Below are 13,584 nucleotides of genomic sequence, written 5' to 3' on the forward strand. Positions count from 1 at the left end.
ATAATAGCCTCAATCTTTTAAGGAAAACATAGGTGTAGTGATTTGACTATCACGAAACCTAACAATCTCCATTTTGATAGCAAAATCACCAAATTCGTTTTACCGACCTTCATTGAGTATATTTTTTATTCTTTTTTTTTTTTACGTTCATTGTGAGATTTTCATAAACACTTTGCTTTCATATTTCTCCACCTCAAACTATGTATCAATTATTGGGTATATTTTTGAGTCATGATGCAAGGGCTAACACACTTCGAAGGTCCCCACAATCAAGGGTAGGAGGTAATATCAGGTTAATAGTGCCAAGCAGACATCAAGCCTTTCTATGCATGGCAATTATTGGGTATATTTTTGAGTCATGATGCAAGGGCTAACACACTTGGAAGATCCCCAACACCGAGGGTAGGAGGTAATATCAGGGTAATAGTGCCAAGAGGACTTCAAGCCTTTCTATGCATGGCAGACGATGGGCCATAGCACAATACCCATGAAGATGATGTAATGATATATTTGCATGATACACTTCAAATGTTATAGTGGGGCATAGCAAAGCTAAGACTTGCTATACAAGGCCCTTATACCGAAAGGGCTTTCTAGACAAAGATTTGAGGTGAGAGTTTATTTTATTTTTATATGAGATGGGCTTTATAGAAACTTCATCCAAAGTTAAAATATTCACTCTTCGAAATGTTCAATGGGAAAATACCGTTGACAATCTTGAAGGTTAGTGGGCACAAAATAAAAAATAAAAAAATAAAAAAGTTGGCAAGAAAAATTCGTGGTCAAGGACCTCACACAACAACTTCCTCTGACTTGGTTGTGAGGAAGGCCTAGAGCATTTTATGTTTGGGTAGGTTATGTTCCCACAAAACCAATTAAAGTAAACCTACCTACCTCACAAAAGTCATTTGGGAAGAAGATGGATGTGAGGAAGGTATTTGGGATTCCGAAGTTCTCATCCTCATCATCGTCATCGTCCTCGTCGCTCCTATGGCTGTTTCTTTTCCTGCTGCTCGAGCGTGCAATCGAATTGGATGCGGCTGTTTACATCGTGGGCGATGAAGATGGTTGGACCACAGGTTACAACTATTTGTCATGGTCTATGAAGTACAATTTCAGCGTTGGTGATACTCTTGGTATCTCCCCCGATCCCTTCTTTATGATTCAATTCAATTCGCTTCGACTCGATTCAATTCAATTTATGCCTTTCTTTCGATTTTCTAGTTTTCAACTATGTCAAGGGGCAGCACAACACTTGGGAAGTGACCGAAGGCGCCTACAGATCATGCAATATGAGCACAGGTGTTTTGAAGCAACACCGCTCCGGCACCGATCAGATTGCTCTATCGGAAGAAAGGGGCTATTGGTTTGTATGCAGCATCGAGGGGCACTGCCCCGGGGGAATGAAATTGGGAGTTCAAGTGACAGCCAACCATGACGCCCCATCCCCAGAGGCTCCACCTTCTGACAATGGTGGTGGACAGGCCCCACCTCCAGACGCTGGCGCTGCCACATCTGTTGCTCCGGCTGCCATTTTCATAGCTTGGTTCCTCCACTTCTATCTGTCTTTCGCATCTGCCTAACAAAACCGCCATCGAGCCTGTCGTCTCTGCTACCTTCAAACTGTTGGTTTAGAACTTGCAGAAATCCACTGATATTTTCGAAATCCAGTAACATTGTCACAACGGCAGATTGAACGGTAGTGCAGCTTAGTGTTTGTACTTATAATTCCCCATGATGATGTATTTTCATATGTGAAGAACCGTGCATATTTTGTAAAAGAAAAGTGTTAGCTTGTGGCTCTTGCCAACATCATTTTAAAGGACCAAGGACTCAAATTCAATTTATAAATTTATGCAAAAACGGCTGTTAAAGGTTGAGTTTGTCGTCTTCATCATCATCCGAGTCTTATTCCAACCATTTGGGATCGGTTACATGAATCTTATTTTGCCGTTGTGTTTTATTAAGAATCTTTGTACAAGTGGTCAAGATGATAACAGCTTTACAATTTTTAGTCCTCGATCATCCAATATATGAAAATTGTGGAGATTTTTTTCTTCTCCCTCTGTCATACCCAATAACATTCCGTTTTTATATATATATATATATATATATATATATATATATATATATATATATATATATATATATATATATATATATATATATATATTTATTTATTTATTTATTTATCTATTTTAATACTATAGGTTTTTTATTTTTTTTTACGGATATTATAAGAAGGTATTTTAAATTATGAGAAGATTTATTTTTGGTATAATGAGGTCACCATCAATTTTAGTCATTGGATGTGAAATCCAACAGATCAAAATATGTCACAACATTCAAAAACTTTTATTTTGGACACATCCTCAACCATCTAATTTTAAATCTAACGGCCAATGATGATTGTGATCTTCTTATATAAAAGATAAATAGTCCTATTATTTGCGTTTCTTACAAGGATTGTGTCATTATTCAACTCCATTTTAAAATGGGGAGGTTAAGAAAAAGAGCCTGGGCTTAATTGGTTAGCGCTTGATGATTTGCACGGCAACTTCCTAAGTTCAATGCCTACCAAGAGTAGGGACCCTCTTCTCACTTGCTCACCAAAAAGAACAAAAAATAAAATACAATGAGAAGGTTGGTTTCTTCTTAGTATAAATAGTAGTTTTGTGGCATGTTAAATGAAGCCACATCCTACTTAAGGGCCACTTTGGATGGACCACTAAACAGGATCCGTGCTATTGTCTTGCTTCGCTTATGCAGGGCTATTAACATAATTTGTTTCTGTTTGTTTTGAATATAAAAAAGGCCGACAAATGGGAGCTATGGTAATAGCAAGGAAAAAAAATATTTCCTTATTCTATAATGGGTGTGGTTTGTATAAAGCTGAGGCCCTCAACAATCATAGTAAGGAGTACCTTCAAATAATATCAAAAGATGTTTTAATACTAGAACTTATCATACTAACATCATAGATCAAGGAGTACCTTCAAATAATATCAAAAGATGTTTTAATACTGGAACTTATCATACTAACATCATAGATTAGATGTCTTTTGACGGACTTCCTAGACGAGTTTTTGAGGGATCGGTAACGGAGGGTGACTGGGTCAAGAAGAGAATACAACATACATTATGGAGTTGGTTTTCTATTACCAGGAAAAGATTTGGGGTGTCTAAGGTGGATATGTAGGTTAACGTTAGGAGTTTGATGTCACAATTGGTGGCTAAGGTGTGACATAAAGGGCGATGGAGTGTGCATGTATTGGGTAGCATTAAGCTAACCTGTGACGGTAGCTTGGTAGGCAACGCGGCACCAGCAGGAGTTGGGGGTGTGTTGCAAAACAATCTTGGTGTGTATTTTATGTTTTATAGGTCCGTATGGTGTCAAAATGGTGAATGAAGCGGAGTTAATGGCTGTGGTCTAAGGCTTGAAAATCTTTAAAAGAGCAGGGGTTGTAAGAATGTTGTGTGGTTGAATGTGGTGAATTGGCGTAATGGGATTTCTAGACCACCTTGGAAGCTGAGATCAATATTGCTGGAGATTATGGATTTGAGCCAAGATATGTCAGTTACCTTCCAACATGTTTACAGAAATGGGAATGAGATAGCTGATGCCTTAGCCAATAAAGGTAGTGGGATACCGGAGCTGCTTATTTCGGATTCTATTTTTATTTGCTCGCTTTGTAATCTTCTTTGATTAGTAAAATTACATAACATTGTAAAAAAAAATACTGGAAATCTTTGTGACACCCTCAAAATTCATTTTTATCTCTAATTATGAAATTTTAAAATTCAAAATTAGTGCAGATCGAGTAGATCTATGAACGCTTGAAAATCTTGACGGTCCAGAAAATGTATTACAATATGTACTATTTCCAAGACCTGGAGTTTATTTTTTCTCATGGTCATACATCTTGAGGTCAAGTTGATCGATTTGAAAATTTTGGGCATCGAAACAACCTTTTCTAGTGAATTTTTTAGTGTGCATTAATTTGAAACAAAATTTCCATCCAGAATCATCCACCTCCTAGCGCCCTTCTTAAATATATTTGAAGTCAAGATGATTTATTAAAAGACAAAAATAAGATCGACCATGCTAGGTATGTTAGGGTATGATATTATGACTTAAGCTACCACAACTATCCATTTTGAACTAATAGGTGTAACTGTTACATTTGATCTTTATTATTCGTTGTCGCCTTAAACAACTCCTACACAAATAAAATAGACTTTCTAAAAAATAAGGAATGGTAAAACATGCCCACCTCTATGTTGTGCAGACACCTATACGCGCGAGCATTTGAAAGTATCAGAAATACTGGTATCAAGATTAGTTTTGAGATTTCGATCATTTATATACAATTTTAAAAGAAGGGAGAAGCGAGATTTTGGGTAAGGGTGAGATTTGTATAACCAGCAACCTTAAAAGGCACACCTCAAAATTATGTGATAAGAGACAATTTTGGTGCTAGAAAGCTTTGTGATGTCATGAAATTTTTTGTCACCCTAATTATGAAATGTAAAGCTCTAAAAGTGGTGCAAGTTTAGCAGATTTATAAATTATTAATTTTTTTTAAAATGGATGGTCTAAATAATACATTACAAGGTGCACTATTTTTAATTGAAATCTTTTTTTTTTTTTTTTTCATATGCATACATCTTGTGGTCTAGATGATCAATTTTAGGGTTTCTAGCATCTGAAGAACCTTTTCTAAAGGATTTTTGAGGTGCGTTTCACCTTATATAAACTTTTTTCTATAGGGTATTATTAAGTATTTTCTAGTAAAATTCAAAAAGGAAAAAATTTATATAAGGTGTCAATCTTCTACTGTTAAAATAAGGCACACCTCAACAAAAAAAGGTCGTTACAATGCTTAAAACATCCTCAAATTGATTATATTATCGTTAAGACGCATGGATATGAAACAAAAATGGCTTTCAAATCATAAAATAATGCATCTTGTAAACCATTATCTTGACCGTCTATTTTCTAATCTTTTAATTATTTAGATATTTGCTCGATTTACATCATTTTAGGAGCTACATATTTCATTATTAGAGGTGACAAGGCTTTCTGGCATCAAAACTGCATCTTTCAGTAAAATTTTGAGATGCACCTTACTTGCATAGTATAATGTTGACAACTTATACAAACCTCACTCATTTCAAAAAGAAAATTCACGAGAACTTGTAAGGTTTTTAAAGCCCATCTCCTACTAATACGTCCCACACGTGCAAAAAATGTTATCACGTGAAATAAACCCTATGCATGGGATACAACTAATCTCAGCCATTGGTCACTAAGAACTAAGGGGTGATATAATAATCCTAAAATTTCAAAAAAAAAAAAAAAACTTTTAAAAAGTGATGGTCCATATAAGTATGATGGTCCTTATAAGCATGATGGTCTTTAGGGACCATCACCACTTTTGATTAACCTTTCCTTTCTTTACCATATCCTTTAGTGGACGTGAGCTTCCGGTGTAATATAATTGTAACTTAATAAAATAATATAGTAAGGTGTTTTAAAGAAATTAAATAGGACGAAAGGTAAGACGTTGCCTAACAACTCCTTTTTCACTCTCCCTCTTACAAACACAGTGAGCTCTTCTCTCTAGCCGAATTTTTATCGGAAGCTCCCTCTCAAATATTTTAGGTAAGTGACTTCATTATCTTGAAAAATAATCCGTTCTTTTTAAAAATGAAATGAAATAATTACTTCTGCTTATTGTCTTGAAGTTTAGGCGCGATAAATTTTATGCGCAAGCGACCTTATTATTTTGAAAAATAATCTTTTTAGTAAAATTGTGATATTTTATCTACATTAGAAATTTTAAATGCTGTAAATTCTTAGATATAAATTTATTTATTTTTCTTGTCTATTGTTAGAAAGTTTTAGATACTGTAAAATTATTAGAAATAAATGTGATATTTCTGCTTTTAGTAAAATTGTGAGATTTCTTTCTACTGTTTTTGAATATTTAGACATTGTAATGTGCCTTATTATTTGAAAACTGATATTTTTGTAATTAATTATAGCATTGTCTGTGAAATGTTTATTTGCAAATTGACATCTCATAAATTGTGATAATTCCGTATTCTTGAATTTCTATAAGAGTTTTTCTATACATATTAGATTGGCAATTATGCTAAAATATCTTTACGAACTGCTACCTTTCTAAATTTGAGCCCAAAATATTTGACTGGTTATTTTTGAGATGTTATTGAAAAAGACTGTTATTAATGGTTTCAGTGAAATTCATATTAATAATTTCAGTGATATGTTGAGTACATGATATTACTGCTTTCGAATGTTTAAAGAGATTTAAAAATACTTTAAGTATGCAAGTGGACTCATCCGGTTCGCCGGTGAGGTATAAGTGGACCTATCCGGTAGGCCGGTAGGGATTAAGTGGACTCATCCGGTATGCCGGTGAGGTATAAGTGGACCTGTAAGGATTAAGTGGACCTATCTGGGACGTCGATAGGGATTAAGTTGACCCATCAAAACGCTGATGGGGTATATAGGTGACCTACTTGAGATGCCAGTAGGGTATTTTGTGAAATCTTTTGAATTATGCACGGCCGGTAAAATGTTATATGCATTTCAATTATTCAAATTATACTTAATTATGTATTTTTTAAAGTGAAACTGTTGATGCATTTTTGTTAATAGATCTCCTTTTTGAAAATATTGATATCTTTCAACCATGATTATTTTTAGGATTATTATGGTCACTTACTGAGTAGCCAAACTCATCAAATTATGGTAAATATTTTTTCAGAATAACTGCGGTTTCATTTTGAGTGCTTATCAGGATCAACTCTGGAAGATATTGTAGTTGTGCTTAAACTTTCTTTTGTTACTTTATAAGAATTCGCTACTGTAAATTTGTCATATCAAGAGATGTATATATGTTTTGACTGTCACATATCAGGAATATCAGTATTGTAAATTCTTGGGGTGTGACAATTATGGTATCAGAGCAATAGGTTTAAGATTTTTAGAAAATTTAAAAAGAATATACTTAAAATCACATCTATTGTGTGTACAGACCGGGAAGAAGTCAAGATTCAGGATAGCTAAAGCTAATATGGAAGGAATTCACAAAGCCTTGGAAAATATGGTTACTCTAATGCAACATCAGATGGAAAACAACTATTCACCCAGGCAGTCAGTTACGAGAAATAGTAGGAGTAATATCGAACAATTTAAGAAATTGAACCCACCTTCTTTTGAGGGTGCTGTAAACCCACTGGAAGCTGAGGGATGGATTATGCAATTGGAGAAAATAATCGAGGTAATGGAATATCCTGATGATAGGAAGGTGACCTTGGCAGTTTTTATGTTAGAAGGTGAAACACAACATTGGTGGCGAATGACAAAAAGAGTATTGGTCATAGAAAATAAACCTTTGACTTGAGAAGTATTTCTAGAGGCATTTAATGAAAAGTACTTCCCAGATTTTATTCGAGATAAAAAAGAAATGGAATTTCTGGAATTAATCCAAGGAAACCGAACAGTAGCACAGTACGAGGTAAAGTTTACTGAAGTGGCCAGGTTTGCACCACATATGATTAACAATGAGGCAAGAAAGGTGAAAAAATTTGAAAGGGGTCTCAGACCAGCTATTAGAAGCAGAATATCAATCTTAAAATTGAGAACTTATGCTGAAATAGTGGATCAAGCCCAAATTGTCGAAAAGGATTTCGAAGATTACCAAAAGATAAAAAATCAAAAAAGTCAGGTTAGACCCACACCATCTAATCGACAACAGCTTGAAAGGGCAAACAAGAAGCCAAGGTTCTTGCCATTTCAAAGCTCAATAGAACCCTGTAAAAAATGTGGCAAAAACCATGGATCGAGCCCTTGTTATTGGAATACTGAAGCATGTTTTAAATGTGGAAAATTGGGGCACCAAATTAAAGAATATCCTAGTTTACAGATGTAACAGCTTCCAAAGCAGGGAGAGATAACTCAAAAGCCTCAGATGAAGGGAAGAGTATTTGCGATCACCCAACAAGACGTTCAGGCCTCAAAATCAGTGATCCAAGGTATTCTTATTATTTTCCAAAGGGTAGCTCATGTTTTGATTGATACTGGATCTACTCATTCATTTGTGTCACCACACTTTTCATGCCACTTAAAGGTAAAACCAAAACAATTATATACATTCTAGAGGTAGCCATACCGATGAGAAATTCAAGTGACACCAATATAGTGTACAAATCTTATGTAATAAAGATAGAAGAAAAGGAACTGTTGGTTGATTTAATACTCCTAGAAATTCAAGATTTTGATGTAATCTTAGGCATGAATTGACTTTCTGCATATCATGTAAGTATTGATTATTACAAGAAAATGGTTACCTTTAGTATTCTGAATCAACCAGTATTTTACTTCAAGGGTATCAAAGAAGACTCCCCATCATATTTAATCTCCTGTATTCGAGCTAATCGCCTCATTCGAAATGAGTGTCAAGGCTCTCTTGCCTATATCAAATAAGACATGAAGGAAGAGATAAATTTGGATACCACTCCGGTTATCCGAGAATTTCCCGACGTTTTTCCTGAAGAATTGCCAAGATTACCGCCTGACAGGAAAAATGAATTCTCTATTGAATTATTGCCAGGGGTAGCCCCAATTTCTAAGGCACCTTACAGAATGGCACATGCAGAACTTAAATAACAATTGAAAGAATTATTAGATAAAGGTTTTATCAGGTCCAGTATGTCACCTTAGGGTGCTCCGGTACTGTTTGTTAAAAATAAAGATGGGACCATGAGATTGTATATCGATTATAGACAGTTGAACCAAGTGACAGTGAAAAAAAAGTATCCATTACCTAGAATTGATGGTTTGTTTGATCAATTACAAGGATCACTAGTGTTTTCAAAAATTGATCTTAGATCTGGATACCATCAGCTTAAGATTAAAAGTGAAGATATTCCCAAGACAGCTTTCAGAACAAGGTATGACCATTATGAAGTTTTAGTCATGCCTTTTGGATTAACCAATGCACCGACTGCATTTATGGATTTGATGAATCGAGTCTTTAAGCCCTTTTTGGATAAATTTATTATGGTATTCATCGATAATATTTTAATTTATTCCAAGAATTGGAAGGAATATAAGCAGCATGTAAGAATGGTATTGCAAATATTTAGAGAAAAGAAATTGTATGCCAAACTTAGTAAATGTGAATTTTGGCTTGAACAAGTGACATTTTTAGGACATGTCTTATCAAAGGAAGGTCTATCAGTTGATCCTTCAAAGGTTGAAGCCGTTGTTAATTGGAAACAACTAAGTAATGTGACTGAAATTCGAAGCTTTTTGGGATTGGCAAGATGTTACAAAAAATTTGTAGAAGGATTTTCTCGAATCGTAACCCCATTAACTCGATTGACACAGAAAAATATCAAATATGAATGGACAAGTGAATGTGAGGATAGTTTTCAAGAAGTAAAAGTTAGATTAACTTCAACACTTATTTTAACAATTCCTGAGGGGAGTGGGGGATTTGTGATTTATAGTGATGCTTCTTATAAAAGCTTGGGTTGTGTATTAATACAATATGGAAAAGTAGCGGCATATGCATCCAAACAGTTGAAAAAATATAAGAAATATCCAATTCATGACTTAGAGCTGGCTGCAATAGTATTCGTTTTGAAAATGTGGAGGCATTATCTATATGGTGAGCAATTCAAAATATACACGGATCATAAGAGCTTGAAATACCTCTTCTCTCAAAAAGATTTAAATATGCGGCAGATAAGATGGACGGATTTTTTAAAAGATTATGATTGTACATTCTATTATCATTCAAGAAAAGCTAACGTTGTAGCCGACGCTCTAAGTAGAAATCTACGGGAGTCTTAGCTCATCTAATGATCCAAGAAATGAGATTGTTAGAGGAAATAGTGGATTGGAATCCGACTCCATCCATTAATGGTGTGGTAAGTATGATTGCCAACATTAAGGCAGAACCCCAATTAATCCAACAGATTCAATCGGCACAAAATAAAGACCCTCAACTTATAACAATTGTAGAAGAGGTGAAGCTGAGAAAGAGAGACGAATTCTCTATATGTAGTGTGAGGAAAGCTATCTTGGAAGAAGCACATCACTCTCGTTATACAATACATCCCGGAAGTATTAAAATGTATCAGGACCTAAAGAAAATCTTTTGGTGGAATAATATGAAAAAAGAGGTAGCATTAGTTGTGTCTAAGTGCCTAACATGCTAGCAAGTAAAAGCTGAGCATCAAAGGCCCGCTGAGTTGTTGCAGCTTTTACCCGTGCTAGAGTGGAAGTGGGAGCACATCTCTATGGATTTTGTCTTTAGCTTGCCTAGAACAAATTCATGACATGATTGCATTTGGGTCATTGTGGACCGGCTGACTAAAGCTGCCCACTTTCTGTCGATTCGCACGACATAGACTTTAGATCGACTGACTCAGTTGTACATTAAAGAAATAGTGCGGTTGCGTGGAGTTCCGATCAATATTGTATCGGACAGGGATACTCGGTTTACTTCTAAATTTTGGGCTAGGCTACAGTCAGCGATAGGGACGAGACTCACCTTTAGTACTACCTTTCACCCCCAAACTGATGGACAATCAGAGATGACCATCCAAACCTTGGAAGATATGTTGAGGGCCTGTGTCATTGACTTTACAGTAAGCTGGGATGACAATTTACCCCTGATTGAGTTTGCTTATAATAATAGCTTCCAAGTTAGTATTCAGATGGCACCATACGAAGCCCTCTATGGAAGGAAATGTAGGTCACCTATCTGTTGGGATGAGGTTGGTGAAAGAAAGTTTTTGAGGCCAGAAATTGTCCAGGTAACTACAGATAAGATAGCATTAATTCGAGAAAGGCTCAAGACAGCTCAGAGTCAGTAAAAGAGTTATGTCAATAACCACAGGAGAGATCTAGAATTTGATGAAGGTGATTGAGTTTTCCTAAAAACCTCACCAATAAAAGGCATTATGAGATTCGACAAGAAAGGAAAGCTGAGCCCACGTTACATCGGACCATTTGAAATCCTGAAAAGAATCGAAGGTGTCGCTTATAGACTAGCCTTACCACCCGAATTGGCAAACGTCCATAATATCTTCCATGTATCATCACTACGAAAATATCAGCGCGACCCATCCCATATCTTGAAATATGCACCTTTACTGATCAAGAAGGACCTATCCTTCATTGAGCAGCCATTTTTTATACTGGATAGAAGGGTACAAGTGTTGCGCAACAAGGAGATTCCTTTTGTTCGTATATTATAGCAGTACCATTCAAGAGAGGAATCGACTTGAGAACGAGAAGACGATATCAAAGAAAAATATCCCTATCTTTTTCAGTAATCAGGTACACAAATTTAGAGGACTAAATTTCTTTAAGGGGGGAAGAATGTAATAATCCTAAAAAAAATTTTTTAAAAAAAAAGCTTTTAATAAGTGATGGTCCTTAGGGACCATCACCACTTTTGATTAACCTTTCCTTTCTTTACCACGTGTTTTAGTGGACGTGAGCTTTAAACGTTCAGGTGTAATACAATTGTTACACCTCATGTATGAGGTGTAACTTAATAAAATAATATAGTAAGGTGTTTTAAAGAAATTAAATAGGACGAAAAGTAAGACGTTGCCTAACAACTCCTTTCTCACTCTCCCTCTTACAAACACAGTGAGCTCCTCTCTCTAGCCGAATTTTTATCGGAAGCTCCCTCTCAAATATTTTAGGTAAGTGACTTCATTATCTTGAAAAATAATCCGTTCTTTTTAAAAATGAAATGAAATAATTACTTCTGCTTATTGTCTTGAAGTTTAGGCGCGATAAATTTTATGCGCAAGCGACCTTATTATTTTGAAAAATAATCTTTTTAGTAAAATTGTGATATTTTATCTACATTAGAAATTTTAAATGCTGTAAATTCTTAGATATAAATTTATTTATTTTTCTTGTCTATTGTTAAAAAATTTTAGATACTGTAAAATTATTAGAAATAAATGTGATATTTCTGCTTTTAGTAAAATTGTGAGATTTCTTTCTACTGTTTTTGAATATTTAGACATTGTAATGTGCCTTATTATTTGAAAACTGATATTTTTGTAATTAATTATAGCATTGTCTGTGAAATATTTATTTGCAAATTGACATCTCATAAATTGTGATAATTCCGTATTCTTGAATTTCTATAAGTGTTTTTCTATACATATTAGATTGACAATTATGCTAAAATGTTCTTACGAACTGCTACCTTTCTAAATTTGAGCCCAAAATATTTGACTAGTTATTTTTGAGATGTTATTGAAATTGACTGTTATTAATGGTTTTAGTGAAATTCATATTAATAATTTCAGTGATATGCTAAGTACATGATATTGCTACTTTTGAATGTTTAAAGAGATTTAAAAATACTTTAAGTATGCAAGTGGACTCATCTGGTTCGCCGGTGAGGTATAAGTGGACCTATTCGGTACTTTGGTAGGGATTAAGTGGACTCATCTAGTACGCCGGTGAGGTATAAGTGGACCTGCAGGGATTAAGTGGACCTATCTGGAACGTCGATAGGGATTAAGTGGACCCATCAGGACGCTGATGGGGTATATAGGTGACCTACTTGGTACGCCAATAGGGTATTTTGTGAAATCTTTTGAATTATGCATTGCCATTAAAATGTTCTACGCATTTCAATTATTCGAATTATACTTAATTATGCATTTTTTAAAGTGAAACTGTTGATGCATTTTTGTTAATAGATCTCTTTTTTGAAAATATTGATATCTTTCAACCATGATTATTTTTAGGATTATGATGATCACTTACTGAGTAGCTAAACTCATCAAATTATGGTAAACATTTTTTCAGGATAACTGCGGTTTTATTTTGAGTGCTTGTCAGGATCAACTCTGGTAGATATTGTAGTTGTGCTTAAACTTTTTTTTGTTGCTTTGCAAGAATTCGCCACTGTAAATTTGTCATATCAAGAGATGCATATATGTTTTGACTGTCACATATCAGGAATATCAGTATCGTGAATTCTTGGGGCGTGACAGGTGATGCCCCAAATGCCATACAAAAAAATGTCCAGAACCTAATTTTCCCCCTACATTATCACAATATACTTACTTTCGGGTACTATGAATATGGTGTAATCTCAAATTACAAGCTACATTAAAGCGTACAAGTACACAATTATATGGCAATTTAGATTTTACATTCATCATCATCATCAAAATATTTTTCCAATTAAAGTCGGCCATATAAATCCTTATCCGTCTTTCTGCTCAATTAAAAGCCTTACCATTTGTGAGACCATAAGTCTCAAGGAAGAAAGGAGCATCAGGTCTATTAAACAAAGATAAGTATTAAGATGCCAAAGTCTTTTCATATATATTAAAAAGGAGAAGTTTCATGGAAAATTTATCTAGATGTTAATAAAATTAGAATATTGAGTGGGTCCAAGGTGGCTACACTATTGGTGCATCATAGTATCTATCTATCTATGTATTATATATAATGCACCACCTATGCAACAGTATCTTTCAATAATTGCTTCATATGTT

The 13,584-nt window shown here is 34.7% G+C and overlaps 1 protein-coding gene across 1 annotated transcript; it reads left to right on the forward strand.

The window, feature by feature from the left end:
- The first annotated feature begins 388 nt into the window (after positions 1-388).
- Positions 389-1,880, forward strand: LOC18433973 (mavicyanin). The gene is made up of 2 exons (XM_006844049.4): positions 389-1,136; positions 1,225-1,880. The coding sequence occupies exons 1-2, from the start codon at positions 920-922 to the stop codon at positions 1,581-1,583; spliced, it is 576 nt and encodes a 191-aa protein (XP_006844112.1). The 5' UTR covers positions 389-919; the 3' UTR covers positions 1,584-1,880.
- The last annotated feature ends 11,704 nt before the right edge of the window (positions 1,881-13,584 follow it).

This window comes from Amborella trichopoda, chromosome 10 (genome assembly GCF_054954075.1).
Source record: "Amborella trichopoda isolate Santa Cruz 75 chromosome 10, AtrichopodaSantaCruz75HAP2 v2.0, whole genome shotgun sequence".
Classification (NCBI taxonomy): domain Eukaryota; kingdom Viridiplantae; phylum Streptophyta; class Magnoliopsida; order Amborellales; family Amborellaceae; genus Amborella; species Amborella trichopoda.

Bases quoted from the DNA above. Each gene is read 5' to 3' on its own strand.
- LOC18433973 (XM_006844049.4), top strand. From the start codon at position 920: ATGGATGTGAGGAAGGTATTTGGGATTCCGAAGTTCTCATCCTCATCA. The intron at 1,137-1,224 runs GTATCTCCCCCG...TCGATTTTCTAG, and splicing joins CAGCGTTGGTGATACTCTTG to TTTTCAACTATGTCAAGGGG.